Source organism: Hylobates moloch, unplaced genomic scaffold (assembly GCF_009828535.3).
Source record: "Hylobates moloch isolate HMO894 unplaced genomic scaffold, HMol_V3 SCAFFOLD_3, whole genome shotgun sequence".
Classification (NCBI taxonomy): domain Eukaryota; kingdom Metazoa; phylum Chordata; class Mammalia; order Primates; family Hylobatidae; genus Hylobates; species Hylobates moloch.
Window position 1 is genome coordinate 44,764,071 of NW_026652278.1, and position 21,103 is coordinate 44,785,173.

At 41.8% G+C, this 21,103-nt stretch overlaps 1 protein-coding gene across 3 annotated transcripts in view; it reads left to right on the forward strand.

Annotated features, from left to right (window-relative positions):
• Window positions 1–20,659, forward strand: part of ACTA2 (actin alpha 2, smooth muscle) — a 109,323-nt gene extending 88,664 nt beyond the window's left edge. For 2 of the 3 annotated variants that reach the window (XM_058436232.1, XM_058436233.1), the window contains exons 2-9: window positions 7,072–7,223; window positions 8,628–8,756; window positions 11,832–11,942; window positions 13,874–13,958; window positions 14,353–14,514; window positions 16,036–16,227; window positions 17,486–17,667; window positions 20,376–20,659. In XM_058436232.1, coding sequence (XP_058292215.1) covers window positions 7,095–7,223; window positions 8,628–8,756; window positions 11,832–11,942; window positions 13,874–13,958; window positions 14,353–14,514; window positions 16,036–16,227; window positions 17,486–17,667; window positions 20,376–20,519 — 1,134 coding nt within the window. In that variant the 5' untranslated portion in view covers window positions 7,072–7,094 and the 3' untranslated portion in view covers window positions 20,520–20,659. Of the gene's footprint in view, window positions 1–3,278; window positions 3,322–7,071; window positions 7,224–8,627; window positions 8,757–11,831; window positions 11,943–13,873; window positions 13,959–14,352; window positions 14,515–16,035; window positions 16,228–17,485; window positions 17,668–20,375 lie in introns of those variants that run through there. The other variant, XM_032137345.3, reaches the window with a different exon arrangement.
• The last annotated feature ends 444 nt before the right edge of the window (window positions 20,660–21,103 follow it).

Sequence of the window (21,103 nt, forward strand, 5' to 3'; positions counted from 1 at the left end):
TAGGGTACATGTGCACAATGTGCAGGTTTGTTACATATGTATCCATGTGCCATGTTGATTTCCTGCACCCATTAGCTCGTCATTTAGCATTAGGTATATCTCCTAATGCTGTCCCCGCCCCCCCCACCCCCCACCCCACAACAGTACCCGGAATGTGATGTTCCCCTTCCTGTGTCCATGAGTTCTCATTGTTCAATTCCCACCTATGAGTGAGAACATGCGGTGTTTGGTTTTTTGTCCTTGCGATAGTTTACTGAGAATGATGTTTTCCAGTTTCATCCATGTCCCTACAAAGGACACGAACTCATCATTTTTTATGGCTGCATAGTATTCCATGGTGTATATGTGCCACATTTTCTTAATCCAGTCTATCGTTGTTGGACATTTGGGTTGGTTCCAAGTCTTTGCTATTGTGAATAGTGCCGCAATAAACATACGTGTGCATGTGTCTTTATAGCAGCATGATTTATACTCCTTTGGGTATATACCCAGTAATGGGATGGCTGGGTCAAATGGTATTTCTAGTTCTAGATCCCTGAGGAATCGCCACACTGACTTCCACAATGGTTGAACTAGTTTACAGTCCCACCAACAGTGTAAAAGTGTTCCTATTTCTCCACATCCTCTCCAGCACCTGTTGTTTCCTGATTTTTTAATGATGGCCATTCTAACTGGTGTGAGATGGTATCTCACTGTGGTTTTGATTTGCATTTCTCTGATGGCCAGTGATGATGAGCATTTCTTCATGTGTTTTCTGGCTGCATAAATGTCTTCTTTTGAGAAGTGTCTGTTCATGTCCTTTGCCCACTTTTTGATGGGGTTGTTTGTTTTTTTCTTGTAAATTTGTTTGAGTTCATTGTAGATTCTGGATATTAGCCCTTTGTCAGATGAGTAGGTTGCAAAAATTTTCTCCCATTCTGTAGGTTGCCTGTTCACTCTGATGGTAGTTTCTTTTGCTGTGCAGAAGCTCTTTAGTTTAATGAGATCCCATTTGTCAATTTTGGCTTTTGGTGTTTTAGACATGAAGTCCTTGCCCACAAGCTACTGTTTTTCTAATTGTTCCATAACTCCTTGGAAGTTGGCCCCAGGAAGTATCTGGCCGCTTGGCTGGAGATATCTTTGCACACCCACTCATACCCATACAGTGCTGGTTTCTCTCACTGAAGAGACTTGGATGGGATGTGAAACTATAAATCTCAAACCCAGGCAATAAGATCATTTAATCACTTGTTTAGAAATTTATTTTCAATCATAAGTCTTTCCTGGTTAGTGTCATAGATTATTCGGAAAAAAAACTTGCAAGAAAAACTAAACCTTGAGTCCTCTTTCAGTATGGGTCTCTTTATTTCATCATAGTCTGATTATTGTCAGAGCTTTGGATATACACTACCATAATCAAGGAAGAAATGATGTAAGAATCATAAAAGTGAATGCAAAAACTCTTCTCTTTGGTGTTTAGATGAACAGTAACTTCATAAAGATCGCAAGGACTACACAGACACTGCGTGAGTCAGAAGCAGGAGGAAGGGGAATCCTTCCTCTACTCAAATTGCCCTCCTACTCAAGAAAATATGGAAATTTTGCTTCACATGATTCCTGTGATGAAAATTAATGAAGTAACCCCAAATGCCCAACTTTATGTTGTACCGTGTAGATTTTATATTTTAACATTCTAACGGCTGTGTTTTCTGGTTGGTAAAAGCTAGACAAATCCCGAGCAGTATAGAGAAATCCTGTTATGATTTAGTGTTAAGCTATTTAAAATTTTCTAATCAATAGTGCAATTCTTCAAAGATATATATGTATGTATATGTGTGGGCACCATTAATCAAACAGATCTGACATAGTAACATGAGTGAACAGCTGGTCATGGCTGTAAAATAAAGCCACTCATTCTGGGATTTTTCTCACATGTCCACAGTCCAGAAATACAGTGCCCACAAAAATATTTCTTTATGAGTTTAGTGAGAACCTAGTAGACAAATATAAAATCATTGAAGCTATTCATTGGTGCTTGAGATGAGGGCTTATATCTTTGAGAAATGAGAGGGTCACCTGGTATCTTAGTCCATTTTCACACTGCTATAAAGACATACCCAAGACTGGGTAATTTATAAAGAAAAGAGGTTTAATTTACTCACAGTTCTGCATGGCTGAGGAGGCCTCAAGAAACTTAAACTCATGGCAAAAGGGGAAGAGGCGTGTCTTACATGGCAGCAGGCGAGAGAGAGCAAGCAAGAGCAGGGAAAACTGCCTTATAAAACCATCAGATCTCGTGAGAACTCACTCACTTTCATGAGAACAGCATGGGAGAAAACGCCCCCGTGATCCAGTCACCTCCCACCTAGCCTTTCTCTGGACATGTGGGGATTATGGAGATTAGAATTCAAGACAAGATTTGAGTGGGGACGTAGAACCAAACCATATCACCTGGTCTCTCTACTTCCTGTCAAGTAGGTTAGTGGGCGGAGAGGAGGGCTAGAGAGGCTTCCTCTGAACAATCTCCTTTCTTTTCCAAACTATTTCTTTGACAGGCTGCTGGGTAGACTCTCTGGTCAAAGGATGGTCCCTACTTATGCTGCTAAATTGCTCGGTGACAAATTAGTAGACAAAGCTAATGCACCAAAAAAAATGAATGTAGTTATAGTAATGCTAACATCCAAATTCCTCTTTGTAAGACATAGGCCTGTCAACCTTATCTCCATACTTCAATTCCTATTTCCACTCACATCCCTCAAGAACTTGATTTATAAACAGTGTGCCTACCATAAAACCATCACTCCCTCTATGTATTTATAGACGACTGAAGGAATATCTTTCTTCCTTTCATGCTACCGTGGTAGAAGAGTTTTAAAAGTCCGTGCTAGGCAGAGGCAGCCCTTTCTGCTCCTTTCTGTTCTCAGTTTATTAGGAAATGGCCTGAAATTCCAGCATGATAGCAAGCTGGCATCCTCTGTGGAATGTGCAAACCATGCCTGCATCTGCCCATTACCCTAGCTCAGTGTCTCTGGGCATTTCTGCAGTTGTTCTGAAGGCTTGGCGTGTTTATCTCCCACAGGCAGCTGAGCCGCCTCCCGTTTCATGAGCAGACCAGTGGAATGCAGTGGAAGAGACCCAGGCCTCCGGCCACCCAGATTAGAGAGTTTTGTGCTGAGGTCCCTATATGGTTGTGTTAGACTGAACGACAGGCTCAAGTCTGTCTTTGTTCCTTGTTTGGGAAGCAAGTGGGAGGAGAGCAGGCCAAGGGGCTATATAACCCTTCAGTGTTCAGCTTCCCTGAACACCACCCAGTGTGGAGAAGCCCAGCCAAGCACTGTCAGGGTAAGTGGCGCCAGCCCAGGGATGTGACTTATAGATTCCAGTGGCTCTTTTAATTACCCGGTATAATAAGACATCGTCTGCAGGGATTTGGCTGGGTACATGCACTGATATTTCTGAATGAAGATTGTACTACTAAAATGATTGTAGCTTTTGGCTTTACTGATCTAACATTAAAGACAGGGCTAATATGTAGTTTGGTATGATGGAGGGGGCAGAGAAGAATATGAAAATTTTATTAAAGCATGTCATCTGTAAAATGTTCATCCTAAACAAACAGCCCAGATCTTTCAGCACAATACAGGTATGCAGGTTAGCTGTGTGCAGTAAGTTATACATTTATTTGTATTTAGGCACTGGAAACTCAGATTTCTTTTTGGTTCTGATTTGGTGCAGGAGTTTTTTTCATTGGGCTGTATTATTGGTGCAGCTAAGGTGTCTGGAAGTGGATTCTGGAAGTGAACAGAGAATAATTGCCTAGTCTTTGATTGTGCCTGAATTTGTGTATTTGCTTCTGGGTTTCCCTGGCTCTAACTGGTAGTGTCTTTTGTTGGAAATGTATATCTCTTTTTTGTTGGAAATGTGTATGTGTGACCTTACAAGTTCGGATCTACATGATTGGTCATTTGCAGCAGAGCACAGCAAGTGACCAGCTGAATTTTTCTCTGGAAAGAAAGAGGGAGGGAGCAGAGCCTGCATCTGACAGCTGTGTGTGCCTCCCGGCTGGATATCTGGTTTGCATCTCTCTCAGCTTAAATCTCCCTTCAGCCTGGTGAGGCAAGTGTGCCTGTGGAGCCAGCCCTGCCACCCCAGGCTGAGTTTCACTGCAAATCAAGGCTTGGCAGCTTCAGCCCAGACTGGAGTTTTCATGCTGCGATTTTCCTAGCATTTTGTGTTTCATGACTAAATATGGTTTGCGTTTCAAGACCAATGAGCTGGGAACTTGGTACTGTTCTTTCCCCTCCCATCAACGACTCATTTTTGGCACAAGATGCACTCTAGTCAGTTGGAGCAAACCCCCTGACCCGGGTGCAGTTCCAAAAGCAGACACTCGAGCATGTTTTACCTAATTAGGAAATGCTTTGCTCCAAACCAAACTGCTCATTCAGGTTAGAGAGGAGCTGTAAACCACTGAGCTGACTCTTTCCAGGGACCCAGTGACTTCTTCAATGACAGTGCTCCTTTTGGACATTATAACATTCTTCCTAGATTTTCTTTTTCTTTTTTTTTTTTTTTTTTTTTTTGGCCAAGTAAAAAACATTTTTCTGCATTCTTGCTGATGCTGAGGGCCAGTCTACTTTTTCTGAGTATAGTCAACCCCTCCTCCCAAGCCATCACTGCCCAACAAAACAGTTATTAAAAATATCCCGGCATTCATGGTAACCATACCTTCCCATTTTCAGAGACCATCCTAATTTGAATGTTTTATCCACTTTTAAGCCCTTACTTTTGGTTTGGAAAGTGCACTATGTGCATATCCATAGAGTGCCTGCTTATCCCCTGGGGCTGGCTGCTTCTGACAGATACCCCAGGCTCTTAGGCTTCTTCCCTTTTGTCTCCTTTATAGTTCTCGCCCCTTTTCTAAAGCTTCTTAATCTGCTATGAGGGAAGCCAAATCACAGGAATGCCAAAATAATTCAGCATCTGGAAAGGGAAAAGAAGGGTGGGAAAGGAAAGGGCAAGCCATTCATGAGTCCCATGTCCATTCTTGCAAGTGGAATCCACACGTTGATTATTTTTATTCTAAGCCTGGAGCAGTGTGGAAAGAAAGCAAAGGTTAGAAACAAAGAGATCTGGATAATGAAAATAATCACACAGTGATAGTAATAATAATGATGATGAAATTAGTATTTATTGAGAACTTGGAGTGTCTCTGCCACTATAAATTATTTTAAACACTTTTAAAAATCCAATCTCTATAAGAACTCCATGAGGTATGTCCTGGTATCATTACCGTTTTATAGTAAGGAAATTGTGGTTTAGAGATGTTAAATAACTAAAATCACACAGCTTTTAAGTGTTGGAGCCTGGACTCAAATCCAGGCAGTCTGCCTTCAGAGTCTAAGCTCATAATCACTGTGATCTGAAATCTTTGTTGTCCTAAATGTATCAGTTCAAGGCTCTTGGACAAGTCACTTCAACTCCTTAAGCCTTGGTTTCCTTGTCAGTTGAAGATAATATTACATGCCTTGACTTTAAAATATGTCATCTCAATTGCAGTTTTATGTTCTTTGCAAAGAGTTATTTTACATGAAGCACTGCTAAGGAAGTTTTAGGCCTTTGGCAAGATGCACGTTTGATTTTGTGGGAATGTTTTGGCAGAACTCCAACTCTGTAATAGCTATTTTATTTCCCTACTTCTCAGACGTTTCCTTAAAAGAACTGCCTTTTTTATATGGATTTGGAGGTGCAATCAGTTCATCCATTTAGAAGAAGAAATTTTCTCAATTTGAAATCCTAATTGAGATCTCAATGCCAGGCGGGTAACTCTGGGTGTCCTCTTAATGGAACATTTCGACCTAATTGTGATTAGAAAAGTGGAAGAGATCTTGAACTGGAAGCCAAGGGGTGGCTCAAGAGTCCCTGATGTCTGGCTGGAGCTCTGCCTCTAATGCCCTGTGTGCCCTTGAGCAATCACTTCCTGATTTTATTATTTGTGAAAATGACAGCATTGGATGAAAATGTCCTCTAATATGCCTTCAATTTCTCAAATTTGTAAGTTGATATGCTGCTCCAGCCTTTCTAATTTTATGAAAGGATCCAAGTATAAGATCCAAGTATAAAATGGGTTATTTAAAATTTTGTTTTATTACCAAAGAAATACACATTCAATATAGAAAATTTACAAAATACGACAGAACCAAGGGAAAATAATTAAAAACACCTACAAAACCTACCACTTCATAATAACGCCAGTCAACATCTTGGTAAATATGATTACTCTTTTTGCAATGCATAAAAATACATTTTAATGAGATTTACAATGTTACTTTTTCTAACCTATTACTCTTACATAAGAACTACCTTTTGCTTATCCTCTTATTCTACCTTTTTAATGGCAGTAAAGTATTCTGCCGTATGATATATAATCCATCAGGCTCACCCTCACTTGTTGGACTGTTAGCTTAACAGTGACATTTATTAACGGTGGATAATTGCAGCCCCTAAAATTTAAAGCATCTTCTCAGAAAATTTTATTTCAAAGCTTCTTTGAGGGTAAAGTAAAAGTCCTCATGATTCAAAAAGATTTTTCCATTAAACACTTGACCATTTTAACATTTCTAAATTTTTACATGCTGCCTCTCCCTCATAGCATTATCTAGAAAAATGTGCATTTGGGTTGATACAGTCAGGAAAATCTAGATGCTTCTTTAACATAAGGTAGGCAACTTGTCTCTGCAAAGATCTGGTCTCAGACTGTGGATTTCCCATCTGTGCTCTGCAGTTTGTTTATTCATTCACTGGCTCGATCCACCTTTAAAGTGCTAACGAGAACACATGATATGCCGGCCACTACACTAAGGTTGTATCAACATAGAAGTCAGAGTTTCGGAAGTCAGAGTTTCACCTTACTGAAAGCTTATAGTCTAACTAAAGTACTTCCAGATACATGCTATATTAGATAAGGATCAGGGGATAGCACTAGGAGAACAGAATAGGGCCCCCAAACCCAGTCTTGGAGGTGGGAGTTGTCAGGTAAGTGCCATAAATGCCCAATTACAGCTGAGGCTCCTTCCTCCCTGTTTTCTATAGAATCCTGTGAAGCAGCTCCAGCTATGTGTGAAGAAGAGGACAGCACTGCCTTGGTGTGTGACAATGGCTCTGGGCTCTGTAAGGCCGGCTTTGCTGGGGATGATGCTCCCAGGGCTGTTTTCCCATCCATCGTGGGACGTCCCAGACATCAGGTGAGGAAAATCATGATTGGAACATAACAGGGCACAGATTAGGTTCCTCTGTGTCCATGTTTATCCACAGATTGCCTATCTCTTTCTGCCCAGAAGTTATGTTAAAAATATACCTCTGAAGATTAAGGTCCAGGAGTAAATGCCAATTTCGCATACAATGTAGACAGATTATCTGATGGGTGTCTATCAGATACAAAGTCTGCCCCTTTTTCATATGTCCTTTTTGTCTAAATATAGTCATTATCATCATCATCATCAAAATCATTTCATCACCGTCAGAAATGCTTATACATTATCCTGATGTATACGAAAGCTACTGTTTGGAAAGAAACTAAAATAAAAGTCCAGGTCACTTAACCATACAGAGCTGATGTTAGATGAAAGCAAGCATTGATACCAAATGCAATTTTACATAATATTAGCTGTCAACAAAATATATTTGGACAGCCACATGGTAATTTTACATATTATGTGTAAACAAAGTATTGGTGGCATCACATGGTAAAAACTCAGTAATTTCATCTCAGAAATTCTCCTTCACATCAGAAATGTAGTTTGTGCATTGAGGCTATCTGATTGATGTTTATGCCTCTCTGCTTGGGACATATTCATGAGAATAAATAATAGAAACCTCTCCCAATGAATGCAGTCTGTCTGAATTCGTTGATCTTTATGCAGTGGAGATATTCTGCACAAGCTGCTATTTTATGGGTCCATAGTAGCCATGGCTGTTTTATAGTTCTAAAATAGTCACTCCAGTGCAATTTAAAATCTAGTAACAATAATTTTTTAAGAACTTCACCTTAATGATTTTTTTAAAAAATGTAGCTGACTAATTTAGGCAAATGCCTTCACAGTTGATTGGTATGAACTTATCCATTAGAAATCAAGCCTCAAGTGGTTATTTGTAGATGCAATGCTTTTGCTTATAATAGTTAGAAAATAATGCTCATATTCTTTTGAGTAGGTGATGACTTTAAAAGTACAGTTTAAAGGATTTATAAGACACAAAATGCCATTTAACAAATATGTAAAATTGTATACATTCTTTCAACAAATAATTATTGAGTGCACATATGTGCCATGCAATTTGCTATAGTGATGGACAAGACAGACATGATCTCTGTCCTAAAAAAGCTCATCAAGGAACATAGGAGATAAAAATACAAAGTAAAGTTGACTTTGCCCCAACATCTCCTGTTATTTGGAGGCAATTCAGGTCTTTTTCCAATCAACTACAGAATGTTGCTTAAAAGCATAGTGGCAATGAGACTCAATATGTTTATTGTTGCTGATAATCGGAAGAGGAACTTTCCATCTCAATGATTTAACCTTTTGTAGCTTGCTGTAATTGATTCACAAGTTTTGGGAGATGCTGACTCATAATGTGTTGAACCTTTTTAGGGGGTGATGGTGGGAATGGGACAAAAAGACAGCTATGTGGGTGACGAAGCACAGAGCAAAAGAGGAATCCTGACCCTGAAGTACCCGATAGAACACGGCATCATCACCAACTGGGACGACATGGAAAAGGTATGGGAGGTTTTCTGCAGCTTGGGCCCTCAGGATGCATAATCCCTGTGTTCCCTGATACAGAACACCACACTACTGCTGGGGAAATAACTGGCTCACATTGCTCAACTGTACTTTTACTTGTTAATGTTCATTCTGGGTTATTACCCATTGAAAAAAAAAATCCTGAAGTGTTTCTTTAAAAAAAATTCCCTTGCCAGGCAAGGTTGCTCACACATGTAATCCCAACACTTTGGGAGGCCAAGGTGGGAGGATCGCTTGGCCCAGGAGTTTGAGACCAGGCTGGGTAACATAGTGAGATCCTGTCTCTACAAAAAATAAATGAAATTAGCCAGGTATGGTGGCACACACCTCAGTCCCAGCTACTTGAGAGATTGAGGTGGGAGGATCACTTGAGCCTGGGATATGGAGGCTGCAGCAGGCCAAGATCCTACTCCAGCCTAGGTGACAGAGTGAGATCCTATCTCAAAAAAAAGAAGAAAAAAATCCTGCAGGGCACAGTGACTCACATCTGTAATCTCAACACTTTGGATCACTTGAGGCCAGGAGTTTGAGACCAGCCTGGGCAACATAGCAAAATCCTGTCTCTACTTAAAAAAAAAAAAAAAAAAAAAAAGTTTAATTAACAGTGTATGGTGGCATGCAACTGTAGTCCCAGATACTCAGGAGGCTGAGGTGGTAGGATCATTCGAGCACAGGAGTTCAAAGCTGCAGTGAGCCGATCATACCATTGCACTGCAGCCTGGGCAACAGAGCAAGACTCTGTCTCTAAAGAAAAGGAAAAAATTGTCCTTGCCTATTAGGGTTTATTAACTAATTAGAGGATGATAGTTCTGTAGATGAGAAGAGTAGCCCTTTGCCACTGCAGGGAATTAATCATCTGTTGCTTATGTCAACTTGGTTGCCCTCCTAGGACAAGCAGTGCATGAGCAGCAGCTCAGAGAATAACCCTCCTTTCATTCTCATCAGGGGCTGCATGGTTATCCCTCTCAGTGCAGTACAGCTAAAGGGGCTTGAAATGCTGGGAGTAGCCTTAAACAACCCATTCTTGAAAGGTTTTCATTAACTCACTCTAAACATCTAAATTAAAAATGTTTTTATTTTCACTATAGTAAACAGGACTGTAACATTGCAGATTTGGTACATTTCTGAATGCCTCTCCACACACTGAAGCACAATAGCCACTGAAAAAAGCTATACGATAAATATTTTAAAAATTACTTATCTGTGTTGCATTACATGAGGCCTTATCTCCCAGACACTTATAAAAGAGCTAAGGAGAAGAAAAGCTAAATTCTAAGATTTTGATGTTTGGTCATTAAACATTACAGATACCAGTGATCAGAAAAAAAACAGAAGAAATAATGAGAAAGTGACATAAAAAAATTTAAATGCAGCAAGATATATCAGAATCACAACATCTGGTCTTTTATTTATCTATCAGCTCACTACTACTACTACTACTACTACTACAACAACACACACACACAATTTACCACTTAAAAGAAAAATACATAGAATTTACCTACTACACATACACATAGAATTTACTACTACACACATACACACAATTTATCACTTAAAAGAAAAACACATAGAATTTATCAGCAGTAATGCTCCAAGCTCTATCTTTCTACAAAAATTTCATATCAGTAGGTTTGCTTAATTGACAATTCTAGATTTGGTAAGATTGCAATGTGCACAGAGAAAAAGATACCAATATCAATAGGAAAATATTCTTTTAGAATTTCTCCATGGAGCTGACAACATCTTAGAATGTATCCTCCTAGAGAGAGACTATTGGAACAAAAAACTTTCCTTATTTCTAAAATTTAAATTCAAAGTATCTTCCGGTGGGGGTGAAGAGAAAGAGAGAGAGAAGGAGAAGGGTTGCTTGCTGTGACTGGCAGGATTTTTTGAGCAGTCTGCTGCTTTCACTCCACTAAAGAAACAAAACTTTCTGAAGTTTCATTTCCCTTCTATAAACCACAAATCCAAAACAAAAGAAAGTGGAATAACATAGTCTTTAAAGCTAATCTTGCTTTTGCTAATTTATAAGCTTTCACCAGCAGTCCTTGTTTTGCTCTGTTTTGATTTTGGGTGAATCTCATATTCCTGGCTCTGGCGGAGAATTTTCAGGCTTCTAAAGATTAATTAATTTAGTCGTTTTTGCAATGGTTTGTTCTTTTCGGCATCTAGGAATTAAAGAAAGTGCTCAAACATAAAGCAAATGTAGTTATGTCCAAAGTACCTTCACATAGACACACTATACACAGGTGTGGGCCTTTTGGAAACACCTGAAGGCCAAATGTCTGACTGTGAGTGGAAGATCCAGAGTGTGCTGATAGAGGAAGCTTTTCTCATCCCTTGAGAGCAAAGAGGATGATGGAGGCAAGAGTTAGGGAGCCCTGTTCTCTTCTTCACGTACACTGCAAAGGGCAACTTCTCTAGAAGCATTAAAAGTGTCAATTAGGTTTTCAAGTAAGCGTCACTTATTCATATATACATTCATTTGTCTTTTTATTTACAAAATTAAATCATTTTCCCATGAACATTAAAATGGGAAGAGAGAACAAAGAAAATAGAGTTGAATAATAATAACATTGATTCTGGACCAGACACTGGGCTGAACAATAACTCGAGGGTTACCTTATTTATTTGCACAAAGACCCAATGAGGTACACACTAATTATTTTCATCTCCCTATTATTAATCATGAGACTGAAGCTGAGAAGGGTTAAAAACTTGCCTAAGCTCACACAACTAAGAAGTGTCTGAGCTGGGCTTTGAACCCAAGGTTTGATCAAGGGTTGTGCCCTTAACCACTATACCATCCTGCCTCACAGATCTGGATTAGGGATTCTGCTCAGTCACTTAGTAGATGTGAATCCTTTGGGAGGGTATTCACACACTTTGAGCTTCAGTCTCTGCATCTATAAAACCATGGACACATGATGAGTACTTGTAGCAGTTCCTTTGGTCTTGGTTTCAAGTAGCTTCTGGTCCCTTTTTGGGAAATGCAGGGCCTCATGACAGCACATCATTGTGTTTCTCCTCTGTCCCCCAACTCACTAGATCTGGCACCACTCTTTCTACAATGAGCTTCGTGTTGCCCCTGAAGAGCATCCCACCCTGCTCACGGAGGCGCCCCTGAACCCCAAGGCCAACCGGGAGAAAATGACTCAGGTAAGTATGCTACCCCAGCACACAACACTTTGGGGTCTGGGGAAAGTTCTGTTAGAAGGAGGCTATGCAGGACAGCAGAGAGAAGGCCACAGATGGGAGTCCACCAACACACTGGCAACCTTCAATGAACTCAGGGATCCCAAAGGACAGGAACAGCTTGAAAGTACTTGCATCCTTCCTGCAGGGACCAGCCCTTTGCCTCCAAAAGCAATAGGAAATTTAAAAGATTTCATCGAGAAGGGGCCACGTTTAAGTTAAAATGTCTAAGGAGAAGTCACTTCATAATGCGGCATCACATAAAATAGGAATTTGGGTTCTAGAGTCAGGCATATCTAGGTTTGAAAACTGGATCTGCCACTTATCAGTTATGTGACCTTAAAGAACCCTGTTAATTTCTCAGAGCCTCAGTTTCCTTGTCTATAAGTTGGGAGTAATATTAATACTATCATTTTTCAAAGGATTGATGTGAACATTAATGAGGTGAAATGACAGATGTGTATCATGGTTCCTAATAAACATCCAACAAATAATAGTTACTATTGTCATTATTATTACTTGTTTGAAGCTAAAGACCTCACAATAGAATCCCATCCAGTCCACCAGACACAGTTTTCTAGTTTGGATGAGCTATTAAATAATAACATCTAATGTCAATTCTATTCTTGCTATGGTCAAGTACTAGGCTCAGCATTTTACATTCATTATCTCTTTAAGTTCTAGAAATGTGAAGCAGGAACTATGATTACATTGATTACATAAATGAAGAAATTGAGGCTCAGATATATTAAATGATTCTCCCAGAGTCACATAGCTAGAACTGGCAGAGCCTGGGATTGATCCATGATCTTCCAGCATTGAAGAATCATAAATGTAAATAACTGCAAGGCCTTTTCCTCAGAAGAGCTCCTGGTGCTTGCACCAACCCACTAGCACTTGTTCTCTACAGGGGAACATCTGTGGGCCTGGGAATCACTGCATGTCGCAAGAGATGTTGCTTCTGATGAGTTATTTTTCCTGTCAGTGGTGTGGAGGCAAAAAAAAAAAAAAAAATGGTTGGAAATTATGGCTCACTAGCAAATGATGTCAGACATTCTGGTTAATAGAGTAGGAAGGGTCTTACAGATGGAGAAATGAAGACCCATGGACATCTCCTGATGCACAAACTTCTCACAAGTGACCTGGAGGGGCTCGGTTCTAATCTTGTCCCTGGACTGCACCAACTGGGGCACTGACATTCTATGTGGTCCTCTATTACCAGTGGGCAGGTCCTGTCTTCCAGGAATCAGGGTCTCTCCCACTGCAGCCAGAATGGCCTCAGATTCTAGGGTTAGCATTGACCCAGCAACTACATAAAAAAGTGGAATAGATTAAATAGAACCTCAGGCAAATCACAGAAATGGGGCTAATCCTAGCCAGCCTGAGCTTCAGATTTAAAAGAAGTTCTCTTTCTTTCTACCAGAGAAATCAAAACCTGGATGTTGTCTTCTCTTTTTCTTCTGGCTTTGACAGTTAACAAGCCCTAGGATGTCTGCACTGGAAAAACGGGAGCTCTCATTTAGTCCAAACTCCTCCGCTGTTTATAGTTAACAGACCTGGAATGAAGCCACTATTAATCAACTATTAGTTTGGTGACTATTAGTCAAAGCCAGGACCAGAGCCAGAAGTTAGACTTTCCTTTCCCCTGGCCAAACCTTGTGTGCACACTCCTTCTTCCCCTCCCCACCCTGTCAGGCCACTGATGTGATGGCTCCCCATTCACACCTTCATTTCTCCTCTTTACATGACCAGGGCTGTTCTGAACCTCCTTACTTTGGCCTCCTCTGCCCAGAACAGGTCAGGCCCCTCTGCATCCATCAACCAGGTGTGCTCTCCTGACCATTCTTTGTCAGATGGGCACCTTCACTAACTCAGCTCTTTGGATTGCTTTGCAGATTATGTTTGAGACTTTCAATGTCCCAGCCATGTATGTGGCTATCCAGGCGGTGCTGTCCCTCTACGCCTCTGGACGCACAACTGGTAGGTGGCTGGGAGGCACAGGAAGCTGGTCAGAGCGCACTGCCAGAGATGGGATTGAATGGTCATTAACACGTGGGGGTGACGGACTGGGGTTGAGTTAGAATGGACACGGCTGAACCCAGCCCTAAGAGATCTTCCTCTCGTGTTCAAAATAAGCCCTTGACCTCATATTTCTAGCCGAACTTTTTTCTACTGTTTCCCTCTTCCTGTTCTTTCCTTTTTTCCATCTTCCCCGAGCCCTGTCCCACCTCACCTCTCCTATCACATGACCTGTTTTCTCTTTTTAAATAAGAAGCTCGGAAATTCCCTCTCCCCCAAGGCTTCCCTCTACTTGGCCAGCAAGTAACCACATGCCAGCTGCCATGGTGACTTATCATGCCCAATTGTCTCCCAGGCATCGTGCTGGACTCTGGAGATGGTGTCACCCACAATGTCCCCATCTATGAGGGCTATGCCTTGCCCCATGCCATCATGCGTCTGGATCTAGCTGGCCGAGATCTCACTGACTACCTCATGAAGATCCTGACTGAGCGTGGCTATTCCTTCGTTACTACTGGTGAGGCCTGTGGGAGATAAGGGGGAGAGGAGAGCAGTGTGTTGCTCAGTAACTTCCAGGACCATCCTCACTATCCAAGGAGATAATGGGATAAAGATTTGCAAATGGCAAGGCCTGGCTCTAAAGCACAGAGCAAAGCACATCTTTCTTTGCTATGTGAAGTTGCAAAATGATTACACTATTTCCTTGAGGAGAACAGTTATAGACACCCAGTGTTATGCATTAGTCAGTGTTCTGTAATTGATCTTTTTTTAATCCCCTCCATTAGCAAATAGAAGAAGATTGTGCAGAGACTGAAGATGGCATGGTGTGGTGATTGGCAGGAGACATTGTGATAGGACTCGAGTCCCAACTCTGCTACTCAGTAGCTCTGTGAGCTTGGACAAGTTAACCAACCATAGTCTCTTTATTTGTAAAATGGGGATAATAATAGATCCTATATCACATGATTGTTATGAGTATTAAATGGAAGAATATATGTGGAATACTCGACATACAGTAAGCATTCAATAATTGTTAGTTATTAACAGTGATACATATTAATAGCTAACACAGTGACATATGTGTATTCAGATTCTAAGCCGGTGCACCCAGTCCTCCCTCACAAGAGGAAAGTGTCAGCATTGCCAGAAACATGGTATGTCCTCAGTGCTGGTGGCTCCAGCTACCTGCCCTCCCCTTAGCAATTTGGTATTGTCCAAAAGTTTAGGTTTCTGAACATGCCTGAGGCTTATTTTATACTCCAAATTTGAGCCTTGAAACTTGAACCCTGCCAATGTTAAAGTCTCCACTTGCAATATGAAGTTGAATAATTGCATTCCTCCTCTGCTCCCTACAAAGAATCCCAAGATGCCTCTAAAAGGCTCCTAGAGCCTCAGATATAATTAATCGCCTAGAACTTCAGAGAGCAGAAGTCTGAAAGGTCTCTGCCTGCCCACTTCTTCCACATCTCCTTCAGTATGCACTGCTGAAACCTTCTGGACTAGGCCTGGTCCTGAGACAGCACCATCTCTTCCCTGGAGGGTGAGAAATGTGCCAAAGGTTTGAGCTGCTATCTACTGGCCCAGGCAACAGGATCTCAGACTTTTTGAAAATTGTGAGGCCCCTGAGGAGCTGATTCAGCATAAGATATCCTGGTTAACTGAAAATACAATATAACAAACTTTGTTGTAATTTTAACACAGAGTAGTTATCCTGCACACCCACCCCAAAAAATGTTAGGTACAAAAGGATCCCCTACTGTGTGCCTTTCTCTAGCTAGCTCTTTTTATTCTTGTTATGCATTTCCCAGACAACGCATACTGAGGGCCTACTATGCATGAGACACTGTGCTAGGAACAGAGGTGGTTCTCTGGTGGCCCTACTACATCATTACCATTATGGATTTTGGATTGCAGAATATTGAACTGACACATTTTTTGATGGCACATGTCTTGAGGGAGAGACTGAAGTAGGGCAGGTGAATCTTTACCACCTGTGCAGACCCTAATGTTTGCCACAATGTTTGTATCTGGTTGGCAGCTGAGCGTGAGATTGTCCGGGACATCAAGGAGAAACTGTGTTATGTAGCTCTGGACTTTGAAAATGAGATGGCCACTGCCGCATCCTCCTCCTCCCTTGAGAAGAGTTACGAGTTACCTGATGGGCAAGTGATCACCATCGGAAATGAGCGCTTCCGCTGCCCAGAGACCCTGTTCCAGCCATCCTTCATCGGTAGGCAACAAACGCCCTTTTCCTGGGAAGGGGAGTCATTGTCTTCTTCCGTATCAAGCCAGCCTCCAGAACATGGAGACAAGTGACGGTTGCCCCAAGACCAAAAGCATTTCTAAACCAGAAAAAGGGAAAGTGCCACATTTTCAAGGTGAGAAGACATGATGAGGCCAGGAAAGAGGTTTTCTTCCAAAGAAAACACTATCTATGTTGCAGTTAAGCCCAAAGCATTCATGGTGTATGATGAAAGAATTAAATAATGCCTGTGCTTTGGAGACAGTGGAAAGGGTAGCAAGGGTGTGCTGAATGCTGAGAATCTGGGAATGCTGGGGGAGAGAAAAATAGAAGAGCACTCAAAGTGAGTCTGTTCCTACATTCACATCGTCTTGGAGAGACAGGTTTGCATAGTTGTTTACAGAGGCAGGCTCTGAGACGGGTGAGCCTGGGTTTCAGTCTTAGTTCTCTTGATCTTGGGAAAGTCACTTAACCTTCCCAACTTGTCTCCTCATGTATAAAGTGGAGACTGTAATATTACTTACGTCCTAGGATGGCTGCGAGAATTACAGGAGATACATAAAGAGCACTTAGCCCACTGCCTGGCAAAAGCAAGCATTCAATAATTATCAGATATCACTAGTAATTAATAATCAGGTAGTGGTATTGTTAACGTTATCATTACATCACAGCACTGCAGAAGATGAAAGGGCACCTAGAGGTTTTTTGAAAACACCTGCATCAGAAATTAACAAAAGTCCAGACCCCCACCTCCACCCAAAAAAAATGTTAGCAAGATTGGAAAAAGGAGCCTTTGTGTAAACAGGATAAAAAATTTCCCTGATAATCCAGCCCCATTAGCTTTGGGGGCTGGGGCAGATGCAATGTAGCTGTTAAATGGAGACCTGGGAGAGTTCTGAAGAGTTGCTGCAACATTGGCTCAGCGTGGAAGCTTTGCAGGGAATCGGAAGGCTTCACCCCTTATTTAAACCACACGGAGTGAGTAGTGAGTCTATTAAAAAATCAGTGATACCTGTTGTAGCCTGCACCTCAGGATGCTGCAGCAGGCCTTCCTCATTAGAAGGGAGGCAGAAAGACATAGAGCATAACAAGGCCCTTTGGTCTCTCAGACAGGTGGTTCCTAGATTATTATGTCTTCCCACCCTCAGTCTACTGCAAGATCATCCAGATGTTCAAGTTTGGTCTTCCGTGTCTAGCCTGGGTTTTACTCTCCACTTAAGGACCATGGCCTGTGTCTCTTTTCCAGGGATGGAGTCTGCAGGCATCCACGAAACCACCTACAACAGCATCATGAAGTGTGATATTGACATCAGGAAGGATCTCTATGCTAACAATGTCCTATCAGGGGGCACCACTATGTACCCTGGCATTGCCGACCGAATGCAGAAGGAGATCACGGCCCTAGCGCCCAGCACCATGAAGATCAAGGTACTGTTCAGTGACAGACCCGGTGGCAATGCTGCCAGCAGTGTCAGCCCTATAACCACAGATAAGAACTCTTCAGAGACTGTATTTTGGTGACATGCAACTGTGGGTTTTAGGGGTAGGTAGTGGACACAAATCTCATATTTTACAGGATGTAAGTCAATCCAGTTCATAAGAAAAATTGAGTGACTTTATACAAAATTTGATCTATATTTATCCTTGTCTATCAGCTACTTTCAGTAGCTGCAGTCAAGGTCAACAGAGCTCCCCACATGCTTATGTCTCTTTAAAATACACATTTTGTTGTTTTTCTCGACACAAAAAATAGTGCATCGTGCATGTAACACATTTTTTAAAAATACAGATGACCTAGACTTATTTCTGAAGAACTTCAAACCCTGTAGATTTAGGAGGAGCTTATACTCTTCTTCCACTACTAACCTCAATCCTGTGGCCAGGAATTCAAATTTTATCTTCATTCCTCTGTCTAGCACATCTTTTGGTACAGGTGCTCAAAAGCACAGAATGACTCCAGGATGACCAAGCTCAGTCCCTGAGCCACCCAGGACCCCTGTATGTGGTGTGAATGTTAAGCCCTACTGAAGGGAACTCAGGGATTAAATGGAGAAAATTCTTTGGAGGCAAACTTAACCTGTGGCTGGTCACTTCTCAAAGGCTATTATCACTCTCTGAAGTCAGAAGGCCACACTTGGGACCCTCTGACCCATGTCACAGGAAGAAGAGGGGCAATTCTAGTGCAGTTCACACACGTGGGTATTTAAACAAATTCTCTCCTCTTTGTACTCCCTTCTGTTTTTTAGAAGGAGTGTGCAGCTAACACTTGAGAGCATGCTAGACTGAAACATGCACACTTTCTCTCTCCATGATGGGCTCTGGCTAGTCCTGCCCTAAAAGACTTCAGCATGAGAGAAGAGAGACTGTTTTCCAACAGGGTTTGTGTTTCTTGGATGCCGTTCTGATCAGCTCTTATCCCCCTGACTTCCACACCAGAGGGAGATGAATGAAGCCAGCAGCTGGGCTCACTACTGAGTTAATCTCGTGAGGGTCGATAACAGAAAGAGGCTATTGCTAGAGTTGGGCAGTTCCTAGTTCTCTAAACTTGGTTTCTTGAATGGAAATGAATGTGAAACTCTGGGCCCCGATGTAGTGAGATAGTATAGAGAACCAAGAAAAACCTGGGACAGTAAGATGATAACATTTGGCGAAAATGAAACTGGATGAGAGACCTAGGGGAACTCCCATAGAATTTGTCATAGGCTGTTCTTGCATTGCTATAAAGAAATACCTAAGACCTGGGTAATTTGTAAAGAAAAGAGGTTTAACTGGCTCACAGTTCAGCAGGCTGTACAGGAAGCATAGCTCTAGCATTAGCTTCTGGGGAGGCCTCAGTCTCAGAAAGCTTCGAATCTTGGTGGAAGGCAAAGCAGGGGCAGACACCTCACATGGCAAAAGCAGGGGCAACAGAGAGGGTACGGATGGGGGGAGGGTGCCACACACTTTGAAATAACCAGATCTCATGTGAACTCGGAAGAAGAGCTCACTTATCACCAAGGAGATGGCCTAAGCCATTCATGAGAGATCCACACCCGTGATCAGAACACCTCCTACCAGGCCCCACCTCCAATGCTGGGGATTACATCTCAACATGAGATTTGGAGGAGACCTCCAAACTATATTAAATTCTTTACAACTTTTCTGAAAACCTAAAATTGTTCCAAAATAAAAAGGTTATCTTTAAAACCAAACCGAAACAAAAAACCACCTGGGAGAACCCAGGTTTGAATATTAGATCTGACACTGATATAGCCGGTGTTACCTGGGCCAGTTACTTAAACTGTCTCAGCCTCTGTTTCCTCATATGTAATATGGGAGTGATTTAAGACCTATTCTTCAAGATGTTTATGAGAATCAAATGACATAATACATGTAAAATGCTTAGCATAGTGTCTGGCATATAATTACATGTTCAGTAAATATCAGTACTTTGTATTAAGAAGTAAATGCTCAAGCAGAGCTCAGAAGATAAAGATTAAACTGGTTAGCCACAGTTTTCACTGTTCTCTGTGCCTAAACCATTCATTTATTTGATAAACATGAGCATGCCTTGCAGGTTAGGCCTGTGCACTGGGAAAGGCCAACCAGTGCAGCTTAAGAGGCACCTATTGCAAGGGAATGTCCCCAGCAGGGGACCCTGAGTCCCCCAATGTTAAACAGAGCATCTGGGTGAAAAGCGGTAGTTCACTTCACCACGTGGAAACACATTTGTATAGTAAGTTCTAGCACAATTAAAACTTCTCCTTTGAATAGGCTAGGGTTTGTTTCTACAGAAAGTGTGTCGTGTTGAATTCTGAGGCAGAGTTCATGGAAATCAGAGGCATTGCCAGGGTTCTTAAGTGGGGGCCATGGCTGGATTTGGAGCCAACTCTCAGTTTGCTCAATAATGTGGTCGAGGAGTTACAGATGAGAAAAACGAATGTGCTTACTGAAGAATTTCTAAATCCATGGCTCCCTCTGGCGGTCCTGCCACGAACATGACACAATTAGGACACAATTGGCATCTAACACACAAGCCTGTGTCCCTGCTGAACAAGAAACTAGGCCATGGTAGAACACCCAGGCTCTGTCCTACAGCACTAACGACTGCACTAATGATGACATTAATGACCCTTCTTTTTCATCTTGACTGACAGATCATTGCCCCTCCGGAGCGCAAATACTCTGTCTGGATCGGTGGCTCCATCCTGGCCTCTCTGTCCACCTTCCAGCAGATGTGGATCAGCAAACAGGAATACGATGAAGCCGGGCCTTCCATTGTCCACCGCAAATGCTTCTAAAACACTTTCCTGCTCCTCTCTGTCTCTAGCACACAACTGTGAATGTTCTGTGGAATTTTGCCTTCAGTTCTTTTCCAAATCATTCCTAGCCAAAGCTCTGACTCGTTACCTATGTGTTTTTTAATAAATCTGAAATAGGCTACTGGTAACTTCTTGCGCTGGCCTCCAAACAATACCCGACTGATACCATTTGATAGGTTGACCTCACCCGTTACAGGATGGCTCCCTCTAGTGGTCCAGCTGAGCACATGGCAATTAGGATGGATATGTTTCTCAGGCAAAGGGTAGAATCACATTACCTAAAGTGGGGAGCTGCACTTCGGTTCTGTAAAGAGGAATAATTTGAGAATACATTGGAGATTTTAAAAAATAACATGGATTAAAGTGTATCAATGGGATAATCTACAGTACCTCACAACTTGCAAAGTGATTATATTACTTTACACTCATAACCCCAGTACTGGTAACCTGATGGGTGAAAAGAAAATAATTCTCACACACACACACACACACACACACACACACACACACACATATGTATGTGTGTGTGTGTGTGTGTATATATATATATATGTATCTGTGTG